The sequence below is a fragment of the Sitophilus oryzae genome, unplaced genomic scaffold (genome assembly GCF_002938485.1).
Source record: "Sitophilus oryzae breed Bouriz unplaced genomic scaffold, Soryzae_2.0 scaffold_2008_pilon_pilon, whole genome shotgun sequence".
NCBI lineage: Eukaryota > Metazoa > Arthropoda > Insecta > Coleoptera > Curculionidae > Sitophilus > Sitophilus oryzae.
This window is the reverse complement of record NW_022146734.1, coordinates 1,567,709-1,595,338: the sequence shown is the minus strand read 5'-3', so window position 1 is coordinate 1,595,338 and position 27,630 is coordinate 1,567,709. Positions and strand designations below refer to the sequence as shown.

General features: G+C 31.7%; 1 protein-coding gene across 1 annotated transcript in view; it reads left to right on the top strand.

Annotated features, from left to right (window-relative positions):
- Positions 1 to 27,630, top strand: part of LOC115883989 (diacylglycerol kinase eta-like) — a 186,797-nt gene that overhangs the window by 82,727 nt on the left and 76,440 nt on the right. The window contains exons 4-6 of the mRNA XM_030902415.1: positions 9,747 to 10,041; positions 12,300 to 12,509; positions 18,184 to 18,419. Coding sequence (XP_030758275.1) covers positions 9,747 to 10,041; positions 12,300 to 12,509; positions 18,184 to 18,419 — 741 coding nt within the window. The remainder of the gene's footprint in view (positions 1 to 9,746; positions 10,042 to 12,299; positions 12,510 to 18,183; positions 18,420 to 27,630) is intronic.

Here is a 27,630-nt window from a genome sequence, read left to right as displayed (position 1 = left end):
AACTGATATTCTACGCAGGGAATAGGATACAGGGATGATGATGTAACGGCCAGCGCAGCGACTTATGTATTTTACCAAACGACAATCGACAAAGTTCAAATTTCAAAGTTTTTCAAGGTTTGAAATGGCTTTAGCAGGTTTAAGAACAGGAAATGACAAACCCTTTGTTTAAAAAATATTAAACATAATAGTCTGTCAATAAAGACTGAAACTGAACACTATACAAGAATATTAGTTATTTTTTATACAAGACAATAAAATGGTATTTTATCTTCGACCAAAAAGATTTCGTCGGTTCACGAGCGATGAAATCGCGAGTGAATTAATTTCGGGAGACGATAATGCAATTTTATCGTCGTGTATAAAACAATATTTTTTTCCATAGCGAGTTACGTTAAAAAATATTCAAAAATTATTATTTCAAGGAATTTATTACGAGTAGAAAAAATATTGTGCTGGGTTGGCGTTGGTTTCTATGTAATTTGACATATAAATAAATAAAGCTGTCTCTTTAGTTGTCAGTTTTGAGTCAATATTTTATAATTCTCTTTCGTGTCGATTGCTGATTGAATTGGAGCCAGAAATGGCTCAAAACCAAATAATTAAATTACCAACTGATATTCAGGCTGAGGCGACAAACGCCATATCCAAACTTCTTCCATTTAAATCCCGATGTAGCGCGACCTGCGTTCCTTAAATAACAAAATGTTTACCTTTTTTAATTTTTCTTGACCAATGTCTTTTAATTCATTTATTGTGCACATTTGAAAAATTTGGTCATTTAATTTTAACTTTAAACTTTTAATATTATGATCATTAGCCATTGATTCAAACTTAGGCAATACTTCCTCTAGAGAAAAATTACCATTAATGATCGGAATGTTTGATTCAGCGCTGAATCTTCCTTTTAATCTCATTATTATCCTAAGATATAATGACTTAATTTCAAAACTTACTAAAGGTAAATTAAGTATACTGCTATTGTCTAAGGTTTCGTAAATTTTAGGTAGAATAAGTATTTTATTTTGCGAAGAGTCATATGTGTCAGAGTTTTTATTTTCCTGTTTTTAGTCATTGATCTTGTTACAGCTAGTATTTTAGCCGATTGATTAGAAATTTCTTTTAAATCAGATGTTGTTATTCTTGACAGTGCGTCCGCACCTACATTGTTTTTCCCTTTAATATACTCGACTTCAAAATCATATTCCTCTAAATCGAGTCTCATGCGCGTTAATTTTGATGAAGGATTTTTCATCGAAAATAAATATACTATCGGCTTATGATCAGATTTAACCAAAAATTTTACACCATACAAATAGGGTCTAAAATAATTTATTGCCCAGTGGATTGCCAGCAATTCTTGTTCAATGGTTGCCTTATTGGATTCGCCTTTTGTGAATGATTTTGATGCAAATGCTATGGGTAAGTCTTTACCATTAAAGTCTTGTGATAACATAGCTCCACACGCATCTTTTGATGCATCTGTTGTTACTATAAACTGTTTGTTAAAATCTGGGTATTGCAATATTTGAGGTTGGACCAGAGCAGTTTTAACTTTTCAAAAGAATTTTGACAATCTTGTGACCAAACAAAAATTATATTTTTCCTAGTTAGCTTATTAAGCGGTTTACAAATGTTAGCAAAGTTTGGAATGAAACGACGGTAATAATTGCAAAACGCGACAAACCGTTTTACCGCGTCAGCATTTGTCGGTGTAGGAAATTTGTTTATGATTTCAAACTTTGAATCGTCAGCAAAATGCCATGACTTGTTATTTTATGGCCTAAAAATGTGACCTCCTTTTGGAAAAAATTACACTTTTCTGGGTTAAGTTTTAAATTGTATTTTCTACAAGTATAGAAAACCTTCCTCAAATTTTGCAAATGATGATTTTTTGAACAGCCTATAACAATTAGATCATCCATGTATAAGAATGCTTTTTCCGGTGTAATTCCAGCAAATGCTATCGACATCATCCTTTGGAAGCTGTTTGGGCTAATCTTTAGTCCAAATGGTAATCTAGTAAATCTATACGAGCCATTATCTGTACTGAATGTCGTGATGTCCCTGGAGTTCTTTTCCAAAGAAATCTGATGGAATCCAGCTTTTAAGTCCAACGTTGAGAAATATTTTGCTCTACCTAGTTGATCAAGGATGTCATCTATTCTAGGTAAAGGAAACTTATCTGCAATTAGTTTCTTGTTTACCTGTCTATAGTCAATGACTAATCGCCATTTATTTTGGTCATCAGTTGACTTTTTAGGTACTAATAAAATCGGACTATTATATTCCGCTGTTGATGGTTCGATTATTTCATTTTCCAGCAATTTGTTGACTTGACAATTTATTTCATTTGTTTGTGAGTACGGCGTGCGGTAATTTTTTATATAAACCGGGGCAGAATCAAGCAATTTAAGTTTTTGTTCATAAAAGTTGTTTTTGTTAATTTATCAAATGGTAAACAAAAAATATCTGAAAATTCTTTACATAAATTAAAAGTATCGTTTTTGCAAAGTCAGGGATGTTTTTGTTTAACTGTTGTAATAAATTTGATTCTCTATTATTTAGTTCGGGGTTAATTGAGTAAACATAAAAATTATTTAGATTGGAAAACTGTATGTCAGCGTTTTTTATTGTGACACTTTCAAATGTTGTATTTAAAATTCTAACTATTGGATTTGATTTTGAAACAATTGAACCAGCAATAAAAACTCCGTCGGCGATTTCAGTATTCAAAATAACAGAATCAGTCTTTAGTTGCGTGAATTTTTTAATATACCTAATGACCTCACACCTAGGTGGGATTACCAAAGATTCCTCTTCTGGACTTGAAAATATTGGCAATGTTGTTTTTTCGTTAAACATTTGTAGTGTTAATGTCCAGTTAGCGTAACATTGAAATTGACATTGATATTTCGAAATAAAGTCTCGCCCTAAAATTCCGTCAGCTGATATTGGAAAATTTTGCTCAACTATATGAAACGAGTGATTTATTGCATAATTATTAATAAAAATATGGGTGTTAGTTGTGCCTAAAGAACTCGTCGAGACATCTGTAATACCTTTAATATTGCTTATGTTATATTCATTAATAAATTGTTTAGGAGAAATTTTAAAATTTTTAAATAAAAATATATCCGCACCTGTATCAACTAATAAAGTAATTTTGCGATTATCTGTCATGCTAGTTTGGACTACAACAAAGTTCGAAAGTGATAGGTCCATGTGGAATATTTTTATAGCGACCCCAGTGGACCTGGCTGGGGGTCCTGTACGTTTCCCGACTCTTCCTGAGTGTAATGCCTGACATATCTAGGAAACTGTCCATCAATAACTACTGCTCGCACTAAACATCTACTGCTTGGGTTCGAAGGACCATGCTTCTGGATAAGTCTTTTCGGAGCCCCCTTCGGTACGCTTTATGTAATTTTAGTAGAAGTAAAATTACCACAACTGCTACTACAATGTACAGTAGTACTCGAACATCTGTTGGCACTTGTATGCTCTCCTGTTCTACGATGAAGTTGGAGTTGACCACACCATTATCGGTTAGTTCCGAATGTTTAGAATTTGTCTTTCCCATGGTAAATTAGTTTATTTTGTTTCACTATTTTCACTTTTTCACATTCACTTTTGACCATACTGTTTAACTAAACTTATTTAAATTAAGGCCCTTAGGCAGGATCGCCATGTGATGTCGTCTCATTCCAATACGGGAAAATCAAACACATGTTCACCCTTTGAATACATTTATTCGAATTAGCTAACCTAGTTACAAAAGATGGTATGCTATGCTTTTGTTGTTGCAATAATTAATGAAATATTAAACAAACAATTGTTGGGTAACCAGGTCGCACTACACCGAATAACTTATGGAAAGGAATACCAAAATTTTCAAAAATGGAGGCAATTAAAAAACGTGGGAGAAGAAATAAAGTTTTAACCTATCCTCGCTGTTAAAGTATCATTTAATCTACCCGTGCGGTTAAAGTACTATTTTATCTACTATTTTTGATAGATATAAGGCAATTTTAACAGTTGCTATTAGTCTATGCGGCAGACCCTCAAAATAGGGTAAAACGTAGCAAATTGGGTTAAAAGCATGAAACTCGCCAGAGTTGTTATTTAGACCATTTTAAATGATTTCAGCCGCAGCACCCCAAATTTCACCCCTTATGATGATGGTTTTACCCCTTTTTTACAAAAAAGGTTAAAAATATTCAAAATTTTAATGCTAACGCCAATTGTATAATATTTGGTGACATATTTTTATAACATTTAACTAAAAACGAATAACTCGATTATTAATTATTGATATTAATATTATTATTATCAATAAACAACGTTAAACAGATATGTTTATCATCCATGCCCTAGAAATAAACGCAATATCGTAATTTTTATACTTTTAATAATTTTTTACTTGCTTTAAGTGACGCCACTGACTGTTTATAGTGGAATAAACAAAAGAAGCAATATAAATTAATACATTATAATAATTTATGTTGTGCAAGGAACATAATATCAATCATTAAACCGTTTGCCGGTGAGTAGATTTTTCATTACAATAGGTACCTAGACTAATTATTGTATGGCTTCGGTTTTATTTTTTTGTTTTTTAATGTAATATTTGCTTCTTTGTAGCATGAAAAAAAAAAGAAAAAATATAAAAATAAAATAACGGTGGCAGTACCGCATCCCCTAGATAGTTTAATCGATTGGACAAAATGTTGTATCTGCCAGATTGATGGTGGAAAAACTGTTTGTCCTGCATATAATCCAGTTGTTTCGCTTCGAAATAAAGGATATGGTACTTTAGCTTCTAATTTACTACTTTTAACTAATAACAATCACGTACTTCCATCTGGAATGCAAATTAATTGTCTTAAAGGGGAAGGAGAAATTGAGCAAACATTAATCGAAAAAAAAGCACTGTGGCACAAAGCATGCAACTTAAAATACGTTTCACCCCCCAAAATTTGACATACTCCTCTCTTCATTATCTAAATCTAATGAGGCAGCATGTTACTGTGAGTCTCAAGAACAATCTCAGGCATCTATTTGCACAAAGCATGCAACTTAAAATACGTTTCATCCCCCAAAATTTGACATACTGTGACAAAAAACTTTCCTTTTATTGAAAATTTAAGTCAAAATATTGCGAACGGCTACTCTTATATCGGAGGCAGTGGGAACAAGCTTTTGCTTCTGCACTTGACTAAAAATCTGATACCCACCTATATCTTACACTGCATACCAAAGGGCGCCATTTATTTCAAAAAGATGCTGGTACTTTACAAAGGATAGTACAAACTGAAATAAGAAAATTTGTACAAGTGTATTAATTGAATGGAAACTAAAATTAGTATAGCTCTTAAATATTTTGAGAAACCGGATCAACCAATGAAACAATTCAAATACCCAAAAAAATAAGATTTATTACTTGTTAGAAATATTCGGTACCTATTCGGCACAGCAGTTATATACATTAATATACAAGAATTATATTTAAGAAACCCTATCTTAAAACTTGTTTAAAATCAAATTATATCTTTTCAAATATTATTCAAACAATTATAATATAAAAGGAATACTTTTTAGAGACGGTTTTGGTTATATTCGAATAATAAATATTTAAATTTGACTTGACTTATTACGAAGATTCATGAACCTTTTTGTTTATATATAGTTAAAGGGAAAAATATTAAAATCTGTACCCAAGATTGCCCTTACAGGTCAAAGATCGTAATGATATAAAAGGTTAACATAAATAGATGTTAAATCCGAATAATCAATCAATATAACATGGTTATTTTAATAACCAAATACAAGTAAAATTTAAGCAATACTGAAGGCAAATACTTAAAGTGTTAAAAAAAATATAAAATATAACAGAGCGTTAAATTTTATAAATTAAAGGTTAAAGTAATGCTGAAGGCAAGTACTTAACCGGTTAAATGTAAAATGTTAAGAATAGATAATTTCTTAACACACTAATGATTATTTAAAATCAAATTAATAAAATTATAAAAAATATACTGGCCTTGTATACCAAATTATACTAAAAAAGGATCTTCATAGGGAGTAACAGGAGATTTACGCAAATAAATTTATTCGTGTTGTGGATTGTGACAAAGTGCTTATTAAGTGCCTACGATTTTGTTTATTAATTATTTTGAAGCAAAATATGGAAGTACTCTAAAAAGAATGCTTGCAAAAGGTGATGCCGGGAACTGCTGTTCTTAAAAATGCATTATCCGAGTATTTAATACGATTTATATAGTTAATTTTCTATACTGCATACATATAAGGTGTTTAAATAAATAAACTAAATAATGAACGTTTTGCATTCGGCAACCAATAATGCACGTGTGTGTATTATTGGTTGCCGGATAAGGACTAATAACAATGACAAGGACTACAATGACGTCACAAAGCGAGTAGTTTTCGCATGCACCTGGCGGACAATTTTGGCTGAATGAGCAGTCCTATTAGGTTAACCGTTCTTGACCTCGGCCGGCCAAATCCGAGGTAATGATTTTGATGTTTCCCGTCTTGTCGATACACCAGGGTACGATCCAATATTTTCGATAGAGGGTGTTCCGAAATTTAAGTGTTGTACCGTCTATAATAAAACAAAGTAGCATTTAGAAAATAAAAATGCTACAATACTCCTCTTTTTATTATCTAAATCTAATGGGGCAGCATGTTACTGTGAGTCTCAAGAACAATCTCAGGCATCTATTTCGCAACAAAGGGGGTGGGGGATGGGGGGGAATAATTCTGCTCGAGCAACAGGATCAACTGCACCATTGGTAAATGTAAAAAAGATGTTTGTTTCATATGCACTGAAACAGGTAATAAAAAAAATATTTTACATTTGTGTGCTACTGTGACAATTTAAAAAGGAAGTTATAAAAATATATATATTTTCCAGCAAGTTATAAGTCAGCTAAAATTGTTGGTGATACGCGCCTTCTAGCCGTACTGGTAGAAGGCGATTTGGTAACCCACGAAGCCATATACCATGTAAAGTGTTTGGCACATCTATACAAAAGAAGTAGTCGTAATGTTAAAGATGAGCAAGAAGATACGGTTATGTGTAAAAGTCTGGAAAGTATGTAAGTATTCTGGAAAGTATTATTGAGAATTGTAACTCCTATAATGTAGTAACTAATGTGGGCGACAGCTGCAGGTCATCAACTGGCCGTTTTACTAACTTAGAAGGTGTAACCTGTGCCCAGATGGAGGAAGCAGATGGACGAATAATCATGCACGTTAAAGACATGATTATTAACGGAGCCAAATCGGCGTTAATTCGTTGTGCTGACACTGACATTTTGGTTTTAGCTATATCAAAACTATATCTTTTTTTCCTCAACGGTACGCCTATATAATGTTCAGTCTAATAATATAACTATGGCCAGGAAACCCTTGTTTGCAACTGAAAATAGGCCACTTACGGCTATACCACCAACTCGAGCTGCTCTACATGAAGGGCAGCATACCAGGCGGGTCATATTTGGGGTAGAGCTGACCAAATATATCAAGATGATCTACCTGCTCTAATTAGCTTGGGATGGATGGAGGTTGAAAGAAAATGGGTACCACTGTGGTCGAAAAAAGCCCAAGATTGGGAGTCATGCAGGTCACTCGATACTGGGTGTAACACGCAATGTGAAACAATGCGGTGTTCCTGCAAAAAACATGACTTACCGTGTACAATCGCCTGCAGAAACTGCAAAGGAGAGGTAATAGGAGGTAAACGATTCTGAAGAAGGTAAAAGTTATAATAAAACTATTAGTTGTTGCAGCTTGAGATTTCAATGAATTTTAAATACCTAAGAAGCCAGCTTATACTTGTTTTTTATTGTTATTACGTAACTAGAAACAAACTAATTAAGATTAAATATAAACTTATTTTTTTATTAAACAAAACGTTAGTCCCAGTTTGTGCAGTATTGCCCAAATTGGTATAAAGGATCCTTGACGGTGCATCTAAGGGGGGGGGGGGAATAACGTTCCTTCTCCCCCCATGGGTGCGCCCATGGTCTTGCCACAAACTAAATTACATTTTTCCTACCAAAACTTACAAAAATATCCAGCATTTTGCTTAGGATACGATAAATATGTTAAAGAATGAAATTTTGACACTTTATAAGCTAAGTTATACCAATTTGGCGTATTTTTTTTAAATCTTCATGTTCGAATTAGTCAAAAAAGGCACTAAAATTAAACAAAAATATTGAAATAAATTTGTGAAAAATTTTAACCCCTTAAAAATTAAATAAGGGTTGCAACCCTACCCCAACGGGTGAAATTTTAGGTGCTGCGGGTAAAATAGCGTAAAATGACATATTAAACAACTGTGCCAAGTTTCATGCTTTTAACCCAATTTGCTACGTTTTTTTATGGACCGTATGTACTATATGGAAAAAAATATAAGTATACAGTTTCCCTTATTACATACAAGTTAAAATTGAATATTTAGGGGTAATTCTACAAAGCAAGTATAAATTCGGAATAATTATTTTCCAAATATTATATACTTACTGAACGTACAGTTTAATAGTTATTCCGAGAATTGGTTATAGTTGGTATATACTTGCTTTGTAGAACCCACCCTTAAAGTAGCAGGTTCGAAATCGAGGAAACAAAAATGGCTGAGAGAGACTGTCTTCTCTTAAGGCAGGCGGCCACTGCGAGCGTAATTAAACTGAGCTAAGAATATGAAAACAAACGGTAACTAAACTAAAATAAGTTTCATCGGCCACTGGGAACGATTTTCACTCAGTAGTCAGCTAGGTTAGCTGCGTTTTCGTATTGTATCTCTGCTGTCATAGAACTAATCGCTGCGAAAAATTCGCTGGAACCTGTCACGAACTCAAACGAGCGAAACTAAACTACGATTCGAATCTTCGTTCATATATTTTCGTTTAGTTTCGCTCAAGTGGCCGCTGATGCATTTAAAAGTATAGGAGCTGATTTTTAAAAATCTTATCTTCGCTTGGCTTAGTTTAGTTTCGCTCGCAGTGGCCGCCCGCCTTTAAGCACAGACGGGACCGTTTCTGAACATTTCTCGCGAAATTTATTAACTCAGTGGGAGTCAAAGATACCTTCGCATAAGTACTACTAATTCATGGATAGATATACGGGCAAGAATAAGATCCTGTAATCTTCCTCAAAAATAAAATTCATAGGCGTTAAGTCCGGCGGCCTTGACAGCCAACGGCTGAGACCTTAGTTAGTTATCCAATTATTCTCGAAAATATCGCTGAAAATTTCAGCGTTGTGAGGCGGTGCCTTATCTTGCTGGAAACATATGTTTTTGAGTTCCATTAGGGGCAGATCATCAATGAGGGATTCCCAAAGCCTACTGGTTGAAAGAGACAAACTCTTAAAAATTCTGTATTTCGAAGGGGACTCGAACAAAATATCAAATACGCGTTATATTTTTGAAAAGGTAATTTGAAGTGTCCCAAATAAAAAATCAATTTTTCTGTTGATAACTCTTTAATTTTTAATTTAAAAAAATATGTACTGATACTATTAGTGTCATTATTTGGAAAACACCCAGTAACTCCGAAACGATAACAGATATCGATGTGCGGTTTTTACCATCGAATTTTTGATAAAAAAATCTCAGACAGCGATATTAGTTTTCGTGTATCTCCTTTAGAGAAGGGTGTTTCCCTTTAAAAGTATCCAATTTGACCCACCCTGTACAATGTTCTTTTAATTTTCAGGAATGCTCAAGTATAATATCGGTAATATCCAACGAAGAAGTAAGCATAGGCAGCGAAATCCTGGACAAGGGTTCGTACGTTCCCAGGAAGGGCAGCGACGGCGAAGACGTCAACGGACACATCTGTCACATCGACTCTCCCGAGACAGATACTTATCCGACATCCGATGTGGTACAGGGCGAATCACTTATGGATGATATCAGCTCGATGCTCGGCGAAATTCTATACGGATACGATCAGGACAGTGTAGGAGATACGTACACCGATGACACTACCCTGTTTCATAGTGAGTTGGGTGAGTTATAGATTATGTGTCTATCTTTGAATAAAAAGATTAAGGTTGTATTCCGTTACAAAACCAGGCGAACCAAACCGGTAAACTACGTTAAAGAGTGGCTCCTGAAAAACATCGGTTTGATACGGAACGGTTTGGTAAAATACTGGAAACGTCAAATGTTGACGTTTTCTAAATTTCAATATCTCTATTATAAAATTTATCTTTTATGCATTTTTAATGTACCTATTCTCTGCTTATACGTTTGCTTCCTCTTTTCAATGGAGTTTAAAATTGAAAAGTACTTTATTAATAAACTGTTAAACTCGCTAGACAGCTCAAGTGAAGATTTGCAGGTCCAATATTAAAACAGATCAATAATAAATGAACAAATATAATCAATATTTATATTTTTATAGCTTACAAAACATTCACGATTACTTGTCTTATTTTTCAGGCTTTCTTTAAATGTTCCTGACTTTAAGAAACAATGGCTGCATGATAAGTTTAAATGGTCATAAAAAATAATTCTATTTAGTTAACGAAAATTATTTACCTTTACTGCCTACCTCCATTGCTTTTGGATGTAAATACAAAATAGTATTACAAATTTTAGAAATTAAATGAGAATTTCACTCGAACTTCCAATATTTGCTTGATTTCTGTCACATAAATGACATTGATTGAAAAAACAAAAACCAGAAAAACCAGCCTTTTCGCGCTGCGCTGGTTAGTTTGATGACAGTTATAACCGATTTTTCAGGAACCGTGTTCCGTAATAAGAGAACTTTCAGCAAACCGATAGAAACGTAACATAAAACCATAACCAAGGTAAGCAACGGAATACACCCTAAGAAATGAGTATAATGTCATTCATGTATCCATGCAAGGTAGACAGAATCACAAAACATCCCCCTTTAGAAGTTCATCTGTCATGTTAAGAAATGAAAGTAAATATAAAGCGCCTCTCGTGTTTGTTCGCATACATACTAATGGCCATTTGCACCGTTTGGATAAACAATGTTTATCTTTTTAAACATTGTTTATACCATTGCCTTGGATTTTGATTATAATCACTGTAAAAGTTAAACATTGTTTATCCAAAACGGTGCAAATGGCCATTAAAATTTCAATTAATGCCTGTATACAGGGTGTCCCAGAAATAAGTGCAAATATTTTAACTGGTAGTATAGTTCAACCCCAGAAACACGCCTATGAGGTTTTTTTCGCGAAAAAAAAATTGAAAATTCGAAATTTTTTGAAAAAAATTTTGGATTTTTTTTTTAGTTTTTAGTTAAAAAACATAATTTCTTGATAATATGGCAACATAGATATTAGATTAAATTTGCTAGAAAGAAAATCCAGAAAAGATCCAGTGGTTCTCAAAATTTTAGCAAAAAATCATTTTTTTTTTGGAAATTTTCAAAGTAAAATAACTCCGTTATTTTGGATTTATTTGAAAAACGATAAAGAGAAAATATGTTTCTTTTATCGAGATCTACCACCCCTTAAAATAATTGCACTTATTTCTGGGACACCCTGTATATTTTTAATATATTTTATTACTTAGATAGTTCTATACCCATTTTGACATTTTCTTAGGCCTTGGCTATATAAATTATAAATAATGTTGAGAACATACAACAACTCTGTCGGAGCCCTTTAGTGATAGCAGTTTTCTCCAAGAGACTATTGAGTGTTTTTATTTGTGATTTTCCTCTATTGTATAAAGATTTTTGGCAGCTTTTATCAGAGATGCTTTAATTCTGGATTCGAGCGATACTTCCCATAGCTTTGTTATTGGCATTGTTTCATAGACTTTTTGTAGATCGATGAATATTATATAATTGCCTGCTTCATTACATATTTCTTCTCAGTGAGTTTCTCAACTCAATCAACTCAATCTCTTTCAATGAACAAGTTACATATTGTATCTATATATAAGATATATATAGATACAAGATACATAACAAAGTTATTATCTGTGAATGATCGTTCGCCTCTGAGTCCATTCTGCTCTTCTTCTTAATAGCTGGAGTATTCCTCTTCAATTAAGTTTCTGAGCATCCTTCCATAGAGCCGACTCATTGTGCTGGCGATCAAAATTCCGTAGTAGTTATAAGGATACTTCGTTGAGCCTTTTTTATGTAACCTCGTAGACGAAATATATGCCTTTTTCCACTGTTCATGTATTAGATGATCATTTAATACCATTTGAATATCAATGTGGCCTTAATATTAATATAATTCTTAGATTTAATTTTGGTTATTTCTTGCAGAGCGAAAATTGAGCATAAAACGAGATTCGCTGGATAGAAAGAAGCGGAGCAGTTTGCGCAGAAAATCTGCACCGGTGACAGCGAGAGTAGAAGAGGATGCGCAATACGGATTCGAAAATCGAGCTTTCATGTCACAACACGTATACCTAGACAATCGACTGGAGTACGACCAGCCTCGCAAGTATTGCAGTTTGGCACAATTTGTTGAAGGTAAGAATAAAAAATATTATATAATTTATCCAATTATTTTATATATTAATTCATAATAATTTAAAATCGGACACACATATAAGTAGTTTAAAAAAAGAAAACGCCCGAACAATTGTCACAGTCCTAAAAATATAATGTTGAAGGGTCTATTACGCTGTACTGTTCGGTCGCTCTCGGGGGTCGGGTAAAGCGGGTGTGTGGCCTAAGGATATATATATTATATTTCAGAAATCTGCCCAAGGGTCACCCCGATCCTTTCGTGTTAAGCCATACCCAAAATTCCAAACACACGTGCTTTGATTAAGGCTTGATTAAGGTTGCTGAGTTTCAGCATTTGCCATAAAATAGCGAGCAATTTGTTACAAAACCATATAAATTATATATCATTGTAATCAAGAAACTTCAATCTATTTCCGTATTATAATGGAATTTTAAATTATGTCTTTATTTTTGAGAAAATTTAGTCCAAGCATAAGGAATATTTTGTTGATGTTTGACCTTCAAAATCTTAAAAATAAAGAAATTGTCTAAAAATGTGCTACAATACGGATAGAGAATAATTATTCTTTATCTTTAATTTCCTTCTTCATTTGTGTAAAAATACCTGGCCATTTTTACATAAAACGTTAAATGCCGAACGCTTATTTCGTTACTTTTTCGGACTAGTGAAATGAACTCTTAATAAATATAAAATTTAAAAGCATAATACCATCACAAATGAAGAAACAACAATAGAAAAAAATAAACATGCTACAAAGACAATAAAATAAAATACTATATGTATATAATATTTAATCTAGAAACAATAACTCTAACAGAAGAAGTTATACCAAAACACAAAAGACCTAAACACATGACAATTAATACAGAATATAGCCAATTAATAAGAATCATATACCGGGTGCGTCTCAAAAGAGGCTCACCCCTATAACTTTTTTATTTTTATAGATAAAAAAACAAGATTTGGTATGCTAGTATATTACATAAATCAGAATTGATTGATGTATTCAATTGTTTTTGGTCACTTCCTGTTTCACCGAAAATTACTACAACTTTTGATTTTTAAATGACATCCCCGGTATGTTTTTACATTATTCGATAGAAAATGACACTCTGAATAGAATGACATGTCATATGTCAACTTTTGACATTTTTGCTTTAAAAAAATCGTATTTTAAATTTCAATCTAGAGTGCCATGGATGTGTTAAAAACACTAATTTTTAATCAAGGAGCCTTGGGAAAATAGATTTGATTGTCTAATGATTTTCGTGTCTTGTCCGGGGCCGTTCTGAGATGTCCAAATCGTATTTTTTATCATATCTCAATTTTTTCAAATGGAAGAGGGGTGGTTCATTGACATATTCGGAAAAAGAATTTTTTACGAATAATTTCGTACCACACACTTGGTATTTCAAGTTAAATTGACATGAACCGCATGTTACAATTTAAAATAAACTATATACGAAAATGTCAAAAATTGACATATGATATGTCATTCTATTCAGAGTGTCATTTTCTATCGAATAATGTAAAAATATACCGGGGGTGTCATTTAAAAAACATTTCCGGTGAAACAGGAAGTGACCAAAAACAATTGAATACATCAATCAATCCTAATTTATGCTTTATACTAACATACCAAAATTTCGTTTTTTTTATCTGAAAAAATAAAAGTTATAGGGGTGAGCCACTTTTGAGACGCACCCGGTATAGTAATAGCATAATATACCGTATGATCGAATAAAAACGGCGTCAACGATGGCTATGAAATGAAGATCGCTGTCATTTTATATGTAAAATTATATGGGAAATGTCATCGATCGTCATTTCCAAGCCAACTGGACGCTGTTTTTTTTCGATCATACGGTATTACTTCTACACAAACCCAAAAATAAATTAATAAAAACACATATTATTTTGAAAACTAAAAAACAAATACCCACTTATAAAACTAGAAGAAAATCAGACATAACAACAACCAAGAAAACTAAATAAAAAAACTAACAAACGAAACTACCACAAAATACAATATATTACCTGAAGAAACACCACAATTAAATTATAAAACCTTTAAGAAGAAAATTAAAAATATATGATATTTAAGAAAATTATATAAACGTAGACGACATCGACCAATTTACAAAAAAATAACAATGCCTTCGATACCATCTATCGATCTGCCCAGGTATGTGCAAATTTTGTTTTAACCTAACTTGCATATACTGCAAAGTTTTCAAACTGTTGCAGATGATGAAGGGTGTAACAGACAACAGCGACGAAGAATAAAACGTAATAAATAAAATTATTAAAGTGTATATTATGATACACAGTTGTATACAGGTGGTGACAATTTTGATGCTCAACATTGGCATCTCATAAACTACGAGAGATACGAATTCGGTTAAATGGGACAAAAGTTGCGAAATTAGAGTTTTGACAAACGCCTATGGAGAAAACCCCGGTATCTTGATTAGTTTCGGATTTATGTCAAAAAAATTAAAATAATGCGTTTATTTTAAACGACAATATCTTCAGAACTATTGCATCTATTGCAACGTAAGTTGGTAGTGTTATATTTTTTACCTCGGCCAATTAAATGCCGTTTTCAGAACATTTCTAAGCCTTCTAGATTTCGCACAACAATCGGGTTTTATATTTTTATGGCCACCATTTTGAATTTTTACACTATTAGATAGAGCGAAAAAAAGTCTATAGACTTTTTTTCGCTATGAATAAAATGGTGGTCATTTGGGCACCGTATACGGTGGTATCTAATTTTTATTCATTGTTATGTAAATTCACTAAAAAATAGATTTTTTAAAAATTCGCCTAAGAACAAGTCTGCCTTCGAAATCCAATTGACACTTTATATATGTCAGCAAGTTATTTTATATTTATTCTATTAAGTGGCAAATCTGGACGCGCACAAAAATTGTATAGTATAGTTCAATACAGGTCAATTCAGGTCAATACAGAACCTGAAATTTTATTGTCAAGAATGCCAGGCCAAACATTCAAAGAATATCTTATTTGTTGTCTGGATTCTCTAATTAAGTGATGGTTTTCTTTTGCATTAAAATATGATTTTTTTCTGTTAAATGTACCAGAATTTGTAAATAAAGATTAATCCATCTATAATATTTTTTAGAAAAAAAAGGGAAAATTGCAAAATTCTAATCTTCTCTCGTGATCACCAGCATGAAAATTTGGTACACATTTAAATTTAATGTTGTGATACCTATTTATGTTTTTTAATAATTTTTCCTATATCACTTATACAACACTCGCGACTTATTTTACGGCTAGAAGTTTCCGAATTTATTTCAATCTGAGCTGGTACATTAATAACGTTGAGCCTTTTAAAATATGGCCCTCTTGTTTTTTAAAGCTACCAGCAACTGCTTAATTTCTTGAAATCCTTGCGAAAATAGTACGATGAGGCTGTGTTCTCTCAGGATACAATGTTTTATAACTTGCGGATGCATGAACTGTTAATTTTTGTGTGTCCAGATTTGACACTTAATAGAGGAAACAAAAATTAACTTCCTGTCATATAAAGTGTCAATTGGATTATCAAGGCAGACTTGATATTAGGCGAATTTTTAAAAAATCTAATTTTTTAATGAATTTACATTAATAATGAATAAAAATTAGATACCACCGTATAGACTTTTTTTCGCGCTCTATCTAATAGTATAAAAATTCAAAATGGACCATAAGCAAACAAAAACTTGATTGTTGTCCGAAATCTAGAAGGTTTAGAAATGTTCTGAAACCGGCATTTAATTGGCCGAGGTCAAAAATATAAAACTACCAATTTACGTTGCAATAGATATAATCGTTCTGAAGATATTGTCATTTAAAATAAACGTAATATTTTTATTTTTATTGACATAAATCCGAAACTAATCAAGATACCGGGGTTTTCTTCATAGGTGTTGGTCAAACTTCTAATTACGCAACTTTTGTCCCATCTAACCGTATTCCTATCTCTCGTAGTTTCAGAGATGCCAATGTTGAGCATCGAAATTGTCACTACCTTATACCGGGTGCGTCTCAAAAATGGCTCACTCCTATACCTTTTTAATTTTTTCAAATAGAAAAACGAGATTTGGTATGTTAGTGTATAACATAAATTAGGATTCATTGACGGTATTCAATTGTTTTTGGTCACTTCCTGTTTTACAGGAAATGACTACAACTTTTGATTTTTAAATGGCACCCTCGGTATTTTCTTACTTTATTCGATAGAAAATGTCACTCTGAATGGAGTGACATATCATATGTCAACTTTTAACATTTTCCATATGGTTTATTTGATATTATTGCGGTTCATAACGCAAATTTGACTGGAAATACCAAGTGTATAGTATGAAATTATTCGTAAAAAAATGCTTTTTGCAAATATGCTAATGAGCCACCCTTGGTCCATTTGAAAAAATTGAGATATCATTAAAAATACGATTTGGGCATCTCTTAACCGGCCAGGACAAGACACTAAAAACATTACACGATCAAATCTATTTTTCCAAGGCCCCTTGATTAAAGATTATTGTTTTTAACATAGCCATGGCACTCTGTTAGATTGAAATTTAAAATACGAATTTTTATTAAGCGAGCATGCCAAAAGTTGACATATGATATGTCATTCTATTCAAAAATACCGAGGGTGCCATTTAAAAATCAAAAGTTGAAGTCATTTCCGGCGAAACAGGAAGTGACCAAAAACAATGGAATACGTCAATCAATCCTAATTTAGGTCATATACTACTATACCAAGTCTCGTTTTTTTATCTGGAAAAATAAAAAAGTTACAGGGGTGAGCCACTTTTGAGATGGACCCGGTATAGTTCAAGAACAGTTAACCTAACAGGACTGCTCATTCAGCCGAAAGTGTCTGCCAGGTGCATGCGAAAACTCCTCGCTTTGTGACGTCATCGTAGTCTTTGTCATGATAGTGTGTATATTATTGGTTGCCGTATGCAAAACATTCATTACTTAGTTTGTTTATTAAAACACCTTATATGTATGCAATATAGTGCAATATAGAAAATTAACTGTATAAATCGTATTAAATACTCGGATAATGCATTTTTAAGAACAGCAGTTCCCAGCATCACCTTCTGCAGACATTCTTTTTAGAGTACTTCCATATTTTGCTTTAAAATAATTAATAAACAATATAGTAGGCGGTTAGTCATAATCCACAACACAAAATGAACGTATTTCTACATTCTCTAACTCTAAAAACTTTAAAAACACCTTTTTCATATTTAAAATCGACAAAATAATTAACTCAAAATTTCTCAGCTGTTATTTTTATACGTTTACCATAGGCAACCAATAATACAAACTATCATGACAAGGACTACAATGACGTCACAACTGGCTGCTGAAGCGCGGGAAGAGGCTAACATACGTCTTATGAGGACGAGCAATCCTATTAGTTTACCGTTCTTGGGTATAGTTTAGTTAATTAATTATTATTATTAAATCAAAATAAATAAACCATACTTACAAGCATATTCCCGCAAAAATTAGGTATAGATACTCATCATATATATCAAAAAATTATTGCCAAGGAGTTTTCACTTTATAAAACATTCGCAGTAACTTACCAGCGGCAATCAATTTCTTCTATTTACATTTGTGTAGATTATTTCAACATTATAGGAAGCGACATAGCCAGACGATCGTTCAAACGTCGTGCCACCAACAAGACATCCAAAACCGAAGCAAACGTCACACGCCAAAGCACTCTATTGGAAGAGACTGAGAGTATTGCGGCGAGTCACAGAAGTAGTACCACCAGCCTCAACAAGTTGGAGAAGGAGCTATCGAACGTCTCGGCGAGTACTGTGAAGGCAGCATTAGACAGAGACAGCGACACGGAGAAAGATATCGATAAAGTGAGTTGATGTATTTTACTATTGGTCCAAATTTATGGCAAGGGTAATATCAGATGTTAAGGAGGTGCATGAAAGGGAATGAATGATAGTGAGGCACGCGTTTATTATTGCTTGATATATCTAATGCATATTCCTTCTATAGAAATGACAATGTTACTGAGTTCTTACGGAATTTACTGAAATAAATTTACTAATCAACCAGATATATAACAGAAAGCGAACATTAATCACAAGAGCAAATAAATATCGTTCATTGTATTTATTTTGTTTTGTGTTATAACGTTTTGGATAACCGTTATTAAATGAAAAAACAAATGATTCCTAAAACAGATTTGTTACTAGGTGAGAGTACCATATATGGTAATCGCAAAACAATTTCCGATACACGTGATCAACTTTGAGTGACAAGCGGTGGTGACAGCGCTGCCAGATTGTGATGGATTTATGAGATGAATCTTAATTTGAAATCGACAAACAACAGATATTATTATATCAGTTTTTACAGAGTTTCCGTTTTACTTTTAATTTAGTAACTAATATTTTAGTGATTAATTGATTTATTTGTTTTATTGCTTATTTTACTTATTACATATTGGCAAAAACTAGTCCATTATGAAGATTATTATAAGCATTATTATGGGATATTTATTTATTGATGTACATCTTACAACGCCATAAGTGGTAATAACAAGTATTATAAGCGGGTGCTATTAATGCACAAACTAATAATCACAGAATTTAATAAAAACTAACTTTGAAAGTGGTATAATGTGCTTATCAATCAAACTTACTTTTCTGACTTCAGTCAAGGGTAATAAAGAAGCTTCATTGTCACGTTCTCGTTCAAAATAGTTTTAAAAAACAGGGAAGCTACAAGCTCTTTGTTTCGACTGTTTAAATGCTTCGGCATATTTTCAACACACTAATTTCAAGAAATGCAATATAAAAACTCGAAAATTTAGTTCTTAAAAGAACTGTTTGTGCTTAAAATGCATTTTTTAAAAAAAGACTATGAAAATAGACAAAAACGAGAATTACTCACACAGATTCAACAACACGATATTATACAAAATAGTGACTGACACTAAGATAATAATTGTCAAACAATAAAGGACAACATTGCTGAACAAGGTGCAATGTGACCAATATAGCGATAATAAAATTCGGTTTAAACTAATTTTTGCAGCTTTAATCTAAATAAAATATATGTTACACTCATTTGCTCTATAAAGTAAAATGGAGAGCTGCTCGGTATCTTAAATTATACAACAAGTTTAAACATTTTTGCCAAAATTTCATTTAGTCAGGTTTATAGACTTTAGTGTCAATGTCGATATGATTGATGACGTGCATCGGAAAATGTTTTGTGATTACAATACATATTTTTGCATAGGGTCTAAAAATAGTTCTTAGCGATATGTCACAAGTCGTATTAATTTTTAAAATGGTGGCATAGAGTGCTTTTATTTCAAATTCAATATGAGTAAGAGAATTTAAAGCTTTCTCTATTTTTAATTTAAAGCAATTCAAATCATAACACTATTGTATTCTTGTTTATTTATGCAAAATTTAATTTTGAATTACATCGTCCGAAATAAAAAAAAACAATCAGCAAAAACAGAAAATTACGATTTTACAAATATAATTGCTCACGTGACTTGAGAAATATGTCACGATAGGGATAAAATTAGAATATATGTAAAACGGTGAATTATATAATAAAATATGAAATGAAATAATTCCAATAAATTGATAAAATATACCTATTATTCTTTAATTGTCAATTACAGAGCTTGCTTTTTTATTTATGATATTTCATTAAAAATTATTTATAAAATATTATAAGTTGTATGTAAATATTATAATTAAATATATACATTGTTTATACAAATTTAGTGATACGCAAAAAATATATAAAAAGTAATTGCATATCATACTTTTGCAAATTATGAAAAAATTCTGCAGCAAAAAGTGTTGTGAGGGTGCATTAGAAATTTCTAGAGAACTACAATATCTAGATCAGAGATTTTTCTGCACATCACTGTTTTACAACGTGATCTATCGATTAAAAATATTTTCAATATGGCGGCACTACCGGAAATACCGGATGTTGACAGCAAGTTTCTTATTTTAAGTTTTTATTACATAATTAAATTCTCTGTGAAATTTTGTGAATTTTGATATTAAACGATCTACAGAGTTGTTCACCACATACGAGACGGAGTATTGTAGCTAAACGATGAGATTTTTACAAATTGTAAGTTTTGGGTTCGATGAAGGACTATTAGAGGTACAATTTAAAGATAATTTTACAAGATACAGAGTGTCCCAAATAAGTAAAAAATATCAAAGTTGTATTTTTTTAAACGGAACACCATGTATATTATTACATTTTTAGTTTCTACGATTAAAATAAATGTAAATTTGATTAAGATTTATTATACTTAAACCTTACCGTTTTTGAAATATTTTTGATTTTGTGAAATTGCAGTAAAAATTTTAAGGCTTCATTTCTCCAAGGGTATCAAAGTTTTTAATACTAAATATTTACTGAAGTTTATTTACTGATCAGTTATTGTGTTGCAATAATAAAAATAATACTACCTTATACAGAGTGTCTAAAAATTTATTTTAAATAATTATTAGCTTCAAACGGCAATAACTTGTTTAATTTAAATGGAACACCCTGTATATTTTACGAGAATCAGATGCACAATTTAATTGTCTATCAAATTATATTATACCATTTTTTACCTATCTCTTTAAGTTTCCGTAGAAAATGCATTTTCTTGTAATTTAGAACTTATTTATCAATATACCCATGGACTATTGACATTTTAGATTATTTTTAAAGATACCAAATTTTTAAAGAGTACAGATACTAATATTGTCGATATAATTCGTTTATTTCATTAAAAAATAAAAAAACTGTTTAAATATTTTTTAAAGAGGATCAATTATTATGATTCCAGTATTTAAACTACATTAACTGACTGTTTGCGTTGATTAATAATAATTGCTCCAAATACTAAAAAACTGAATTTTGTATGGGCATTAGACAGTGTGATAAAAAGTAACACCTTAAAAATGATATTTCATTTTTTAATAAATGCTTATTTATAACAACAGAGACTTTAATTTGTTAACTTATTATTATATTGATTTCTGACTCAAATCCACATTTATTTATAATAATTTTTAACAAACACAATTAAGTATGTAATTAATTAGTATATGGGCGGAAATAATGGTGTTATATTTAATTAATGGTATACTCTTTTATAAAGATTTAAATAGTTTTCTTTTTGCATACAAATGGGCTAGTAATATTATTGTTTTGCTAAAAACGATAATATTACTAGTCTGTACATTTTGTACATTTGTTGCTTTAAAAACAATCTAAAATGTCAATATTCCATGGATATATTGATAAATGAGGTCTAAATTATAAGAAAATGCATTTTCTACGAAAACTTGAAGGGATAGGTAAAAAATGGTATAATACAATTCGATAGACAATTTAATTGTGCATCTGATTCTCCTAAAATATACAGGGCATTCTATTTAAATTAAAGTAGTTATTGCCGTTTGAAGCTAATAATTATTTAAAATAAATTGTTAGACACTCTGTAATAAGATAGTATTATTTTTATTATTGCAACACAATAACCGATCAATAAATAAACTTCATTAAATATTTAGTATTAAAAACATTGATACCCTTGGAGAAATGAAGCTTTAAAGTTTTTACTGCAATTTCACAAAATTGAAAATATTTCAAAAACGGTAAGGTTTAAGTATAATAAACCTTAATCAAATTTACCTTTCGTAAAAAAAATCGTAGAAACTAAAAACGTAATAATATACAGAGTGTTCCATTTAAAAAAATACAACTTTGATATTTTTTATTTATTTGGGATACTCTGTGTTCTGTTAAGACTATTTTTAAATTGTAGCTCTAATAGTCTTTCAACAAACCCAAAACTTACAATTTGTAAAGATCTAATCGTTTAGCTATAATACTCCGTGTCGTCTGTGGTGAACAACCCTGTATATTTAACATTAACCGTTTTTGAGAAAAAAAAATATTTAAAATTCTTGGTCGAAAAAAAATGTCAAAAAAAATTGTATATCATAAAAGTCTAATTTAGTGATTACCACCATGGTAGAAAGAAAAGGTATGATATTGCGCAGGTTGGTCGCTACGTCACAGGTGATTACAGGCGCTATTGGTCAGCACGCTCCGCGCGCCAATTCAAATCGTCAACATATTGTAATGAACCTGTTTTTTTTTTGTTTATACACCGTCATTGAACGATCGCTAATCAAGTTACTGTGGAGTAGTGCGTGAAGAGTTAGACTAGGGAAGCGAGAGACCGGAGTTATCTCGGCCGGGGCCTAACTTTTTTATTTAATTTTTTAAATACTTTTTTAATACTATTCTATAGTTTATTTTTGTAGCATAAAAAAAAGAACTATTTATTCTGTTAATCTCCGGTATTAATATAAATTGATTGTTGGTACAATACCTCATTTAATATAAAATAATATTCTACTTTTTGAAATGTATCGGGCCCTAATTGTACATAAAAATAATATATTTTTACAGTGATATACCATGTTGTAAACTATTTAATATTTCAGTCACCTAAAAAGTTAATTTGTATTGAATAATTGCCTACCATTAAAGGAAATTTGAGCTACACACACCGGAAAAAATCTAGGGATATAATTTTAATAAAGTTAAAAATAAATGTTTTGAATAAACAACCACATATTTGTAGGCCGATTCTTTCTACTTCGATTGAAATGAGGTAGTCACACTAGTAATTTCTAAATTTGGGATATTTGCAGAAGTGTTTGTGCATTTTTTGTCAAATGTATAAGAAGCACCTAGCATCAATTGTTCGAATTTAACCTGTACTGGCTATGTTTTTATGATAACTGGCCAGAATTCATTCAAATAACTCTGTTTGTATTAAACGACATTATAGAGCGTAGACATCTTAACAGAGACGAAATGCTAAGGGCCATGGGTATGCTCGAAGCTGGAATGCGCCAAATCGACGTAGCTAGAGCATTAAATACAACGCAAAGTGTAATATCGCGATTAAGTGCACGCTACCGTGAAAGTGGCGATGTTGCTGAAAGGCACACAGGGCGACATCGCATTACTACCCCTCAGCAAGATCATTTTTTACAATTAAATGACCGACTCTTACAGCACCAGAGCTTAGTTTAATTCTCCAGGAAACACATAATGTAACCGTTAGTCCTGACACTATTCGCAATAGATTAAGAGAGGTCAACTTAAGAAGCAGATGCCCCTGGAGAGCTCAACCCTTAACGAGAGGAAATCGAGAGGTACGATATTTGTGGGCTAAAGATCATGTTCAGTAGTCGAATGAACAATGGGCCAATGTTCTCTTCACGGATGAGTCACGCTTTGGAATGCATCCGGATTCGAGAAGGCTTAGGGTATGGAGAGAACCGGGAAATCTTATTCGGTTGGATCATGTTCAGGTAGTGCACCCTTAACAAGGTGGCAATCAATATCAACATTTATGGTCTGGGGAGGAGTCCAGTTAGGCCGAAAAACCGATCTCGTTTTTCTTGAAAGGTTTCTAACAGGAATCACATATCGTGATTTAATTCTTGAGCCTGTCGTGTTACCATATGCCAATGATTTTGGAAGACTTCATTTTCATGCATGACAATACACGGCCTCATACAGCCAGATTGGTAAGTGAGTTTATCAATGCTCATCAATTAAATATCTTACCCTGGCTGGCACAATCTCCTGACCTCGACGCCATCGAGCACGTATGGGACGCGGTCCAAAGAAGAATTTTGAGAATGGGTATGCCTCGTGAAACTCGTAGGGATCTGGTTCGGGCCGTGAAAGCAGCGTGGCAGGCTGTACCTCAAGAAGAGATCGACAACCTGATCAGGAGCATGGAGAGACGATGTAGGGCTGTAATTAACAGTACAGGAGGCCATACCCTTTATTAAGTAAAAATGGTTTTATCTTTTTTTATTCATAGTTTAGAATAAAAAAAAATGTGTGTATTTTTTTGAGTTCAATAAAAATCAAGGTAAATTTTAAAAATTCGATAAATTTCTCATTTTTATTTCCAATACGTCCTGTAAACTATTTGTTTATTTTAATTTTATTATATCAGAAATGCAAATAATAAAATTACTGACGATGGCTGGATAAAATTGTAATATCCCTAGACTTTTCCGGTGTGTGTATAATCCTTGATGGGCATATTCTGGGTATGCAAATACTTCTTCTAAATTTTGGGTTTCGTTCAACCGATTTATTCTCAAAACCTGAAACATCTACATATAAAAAGAAGCACAGGTCACTAATTATAATAAACTTCACCCTTGGAAGTACTTCTATTACAATTACAATACATTCATCTGCATTGGCATTTTCTACTTTTCGATGGGAAACAATCAACTTCCCAACGTTTTTTAAATTATGTAACAATTCCTCTTATGGTTACTTTTCCATAGATTTCCTCATCTCTGTCCTCATGTCAATTCAGAGACGATGAACATGAAAATTATTTACCATAAATATCGCAAATGAAAAACATAATAAACAATTTTATACCGAATATACAAATAAATTTAGTATTCTTACCTATTACCGTCCAAATCAATGTTAATAGATAATTAATATTTTGGATTTTTGTCTTTTATTTTTAAATATATTTTTGACACTGCTGGTTTTAGTAATTATTAAATTAAATGAACTAAAAAGTCAGAAAAAATAAACAATTCTAAACCATAACCTTAAAAAATGCAGATCTCCTGTCAACTTTCTTTATTTTTTATTTCTTCCTTATTTTCCTAGTGACGTTACAGGTGGTATGCGCGAACTGAACGCAATTGGAGCCGCTATCGATCATACCTTGTTTTCTTTGTACCATGGATTACCACAGCCACTGTGCCATAAAGAGAAGACAGGTGACTATCTATTTCAAAAATTAAATTGTTCGAATGTCATATTATTATATGACATTATTATGGCGGTAGCTGTCATGGAATTGAAGTTTTATAAAAATATAAATATTTTTTTTTTTAAATGGAAACCCGCTTTTTTATTCCGCTAGTGAAATGGTTTTTCAATTCGTTACTTTTTGACTATGCAGCTTGTTACCATACCTAAAATAAATCGTTTTTTAGTTATTTAAGATTTAGTTTTAAAACGTATATTTTTCTTGATTTTATATAGCTTCCTTTGATATAAGTGTCAAACAATGCGACAATTTATTTCCATCTGTCAGAAAACTAATTATTTGAATTTGCTATATTATAAATACTGCCGGCTTAAGGTTTTAAAAAGTGTATTTATAAAAATATGTCTCGTATTTTCGCTCTTTAGTGATATCTACTTAAAAGTTGATATTATTATTAATAATATACCGTATGATCGAAAAAAATAAACGGCACAAAGTTGGCTTGGTAATGATGATCGATCACATACTGCTTTCTGAACAAAGTGTCACAATATGACATGGCCAGATCTATTGTTTCTTGACGTTTAAAGTCTAATAGGCTACTAGTTAAAATAAATAAAAATGTACGCTTTAAAACTAAATCTTAAATAAAGTAAAAACGATTTATTTTGGGTATAGGAACATGTATAGTCAAAAAGTAACGAATTGAAAAACCTTTTCACCAGTGAAATAAAAAAAAATGGGTTTCTATTTGAAAAAAATATTTGTGATAATTTCTTATCACTCAATTTCATGACAGCTGCGGCCATTATTATATGATATTTGAACAATTTAATTTTTGAAATAGTTAGCCACATGTCTTCTCTTTATGTGACAGTGGCTGTAGTGATCACTAAATTTGACGTTTCGGCTATACACAATTTTTTGACAGGGAGTTTTTTTCATCCAAAAATGTTAAATATTTTTTTCTCATAAACGGTTAATGTTAGGTATAGAGTGTTTGATATCAAAATTCATAAATTTTACATAGAATTTAACTATGTAATAAAAAATGGGAGGCACCCATTTAAAATAAGAAAGTTGCTGTCAACTTACGGTATTTCCGGAAGTTCCGCCATATTGAAAATGTTTTTAATCGATAGATCTCGTTATTAGACAATTGCAAATATCTCTGATCTAGATATTGCAGTTCTCTAGAAATGTCTAATGCACGCTCAGCCTTGGACACCCTGTATATTACTCTTTTAAAAATAGACTCCCCAATAAAGTAAACTCACGAATTACATTAAGAGACTATTCATACTTGGAGTGTCTAAGAAATTAAATATTTCTTTTCTATATTTATGTTATGCTATTAAATATAAATATCCGAGTTTAAAATAAAAAAAAAATTGGTTTCAAGGATATTAAATATCTGAGTAAGATTTCGCATTTCACGTTTATTAGATTTTGCCGTGTGCGCCCTAAAGCTCTAGATACTGAAAAATAGTATTACGAAGCCATTAGTGGCATATTACGGTTTAGTTTAACTCTAAAGAATAAAACTTTAAATTAGGAAAAATATTTCCAACACACAAAACATTTGAAGCGCAATTTTCCGTGTTCTAAAAATATTAAAATGTAAATTATTTTACCGTAAAGAAAGTTAGTTGAAGAGGTAAAAATAATCTTTATAATATCTCATATTACTGGTACAGAAATATAACAGAAAACGTATAAAATAATGATATTTTAGTGAAATAGTTGTATACATAATTTATTTTATGAGTTTGTTATAGAAAAGTATATTGTGTACCGGGTGGTGCATCGTCGTTGGAAACATAGGAAATCCCATGCAAATTATGAACTGTCAAGATATTGGCTCCGCTATAGATTTTCTAGCGAAGTCGTAAATATATTTTTAAAGGTCTCCGTTTGGTAAACACACATGCCAAATTTGAACACTTTTGGACAAGCCGATTTTAAGTAATTTGAGAAAAACTGCATCTATTTTTAAATTAAAACTAAACAGATAACAATCAAACACCAGTCAAAAAGGGATATACATTAAGTTGTCAACGTCATTTTTAAACGTAACTTAATTTTAATAAAATTTTAATAATCCATTGTTATACACATAAAGAAAAAGTGCGCATGATAAAATGGTTCTACGCGGGAAATAGCTTAGACAGTGTATCTGACATGTTTCGGTTAATTTCCCTTGAATATTAAAATTAAATTACTTTTGACAATGACAA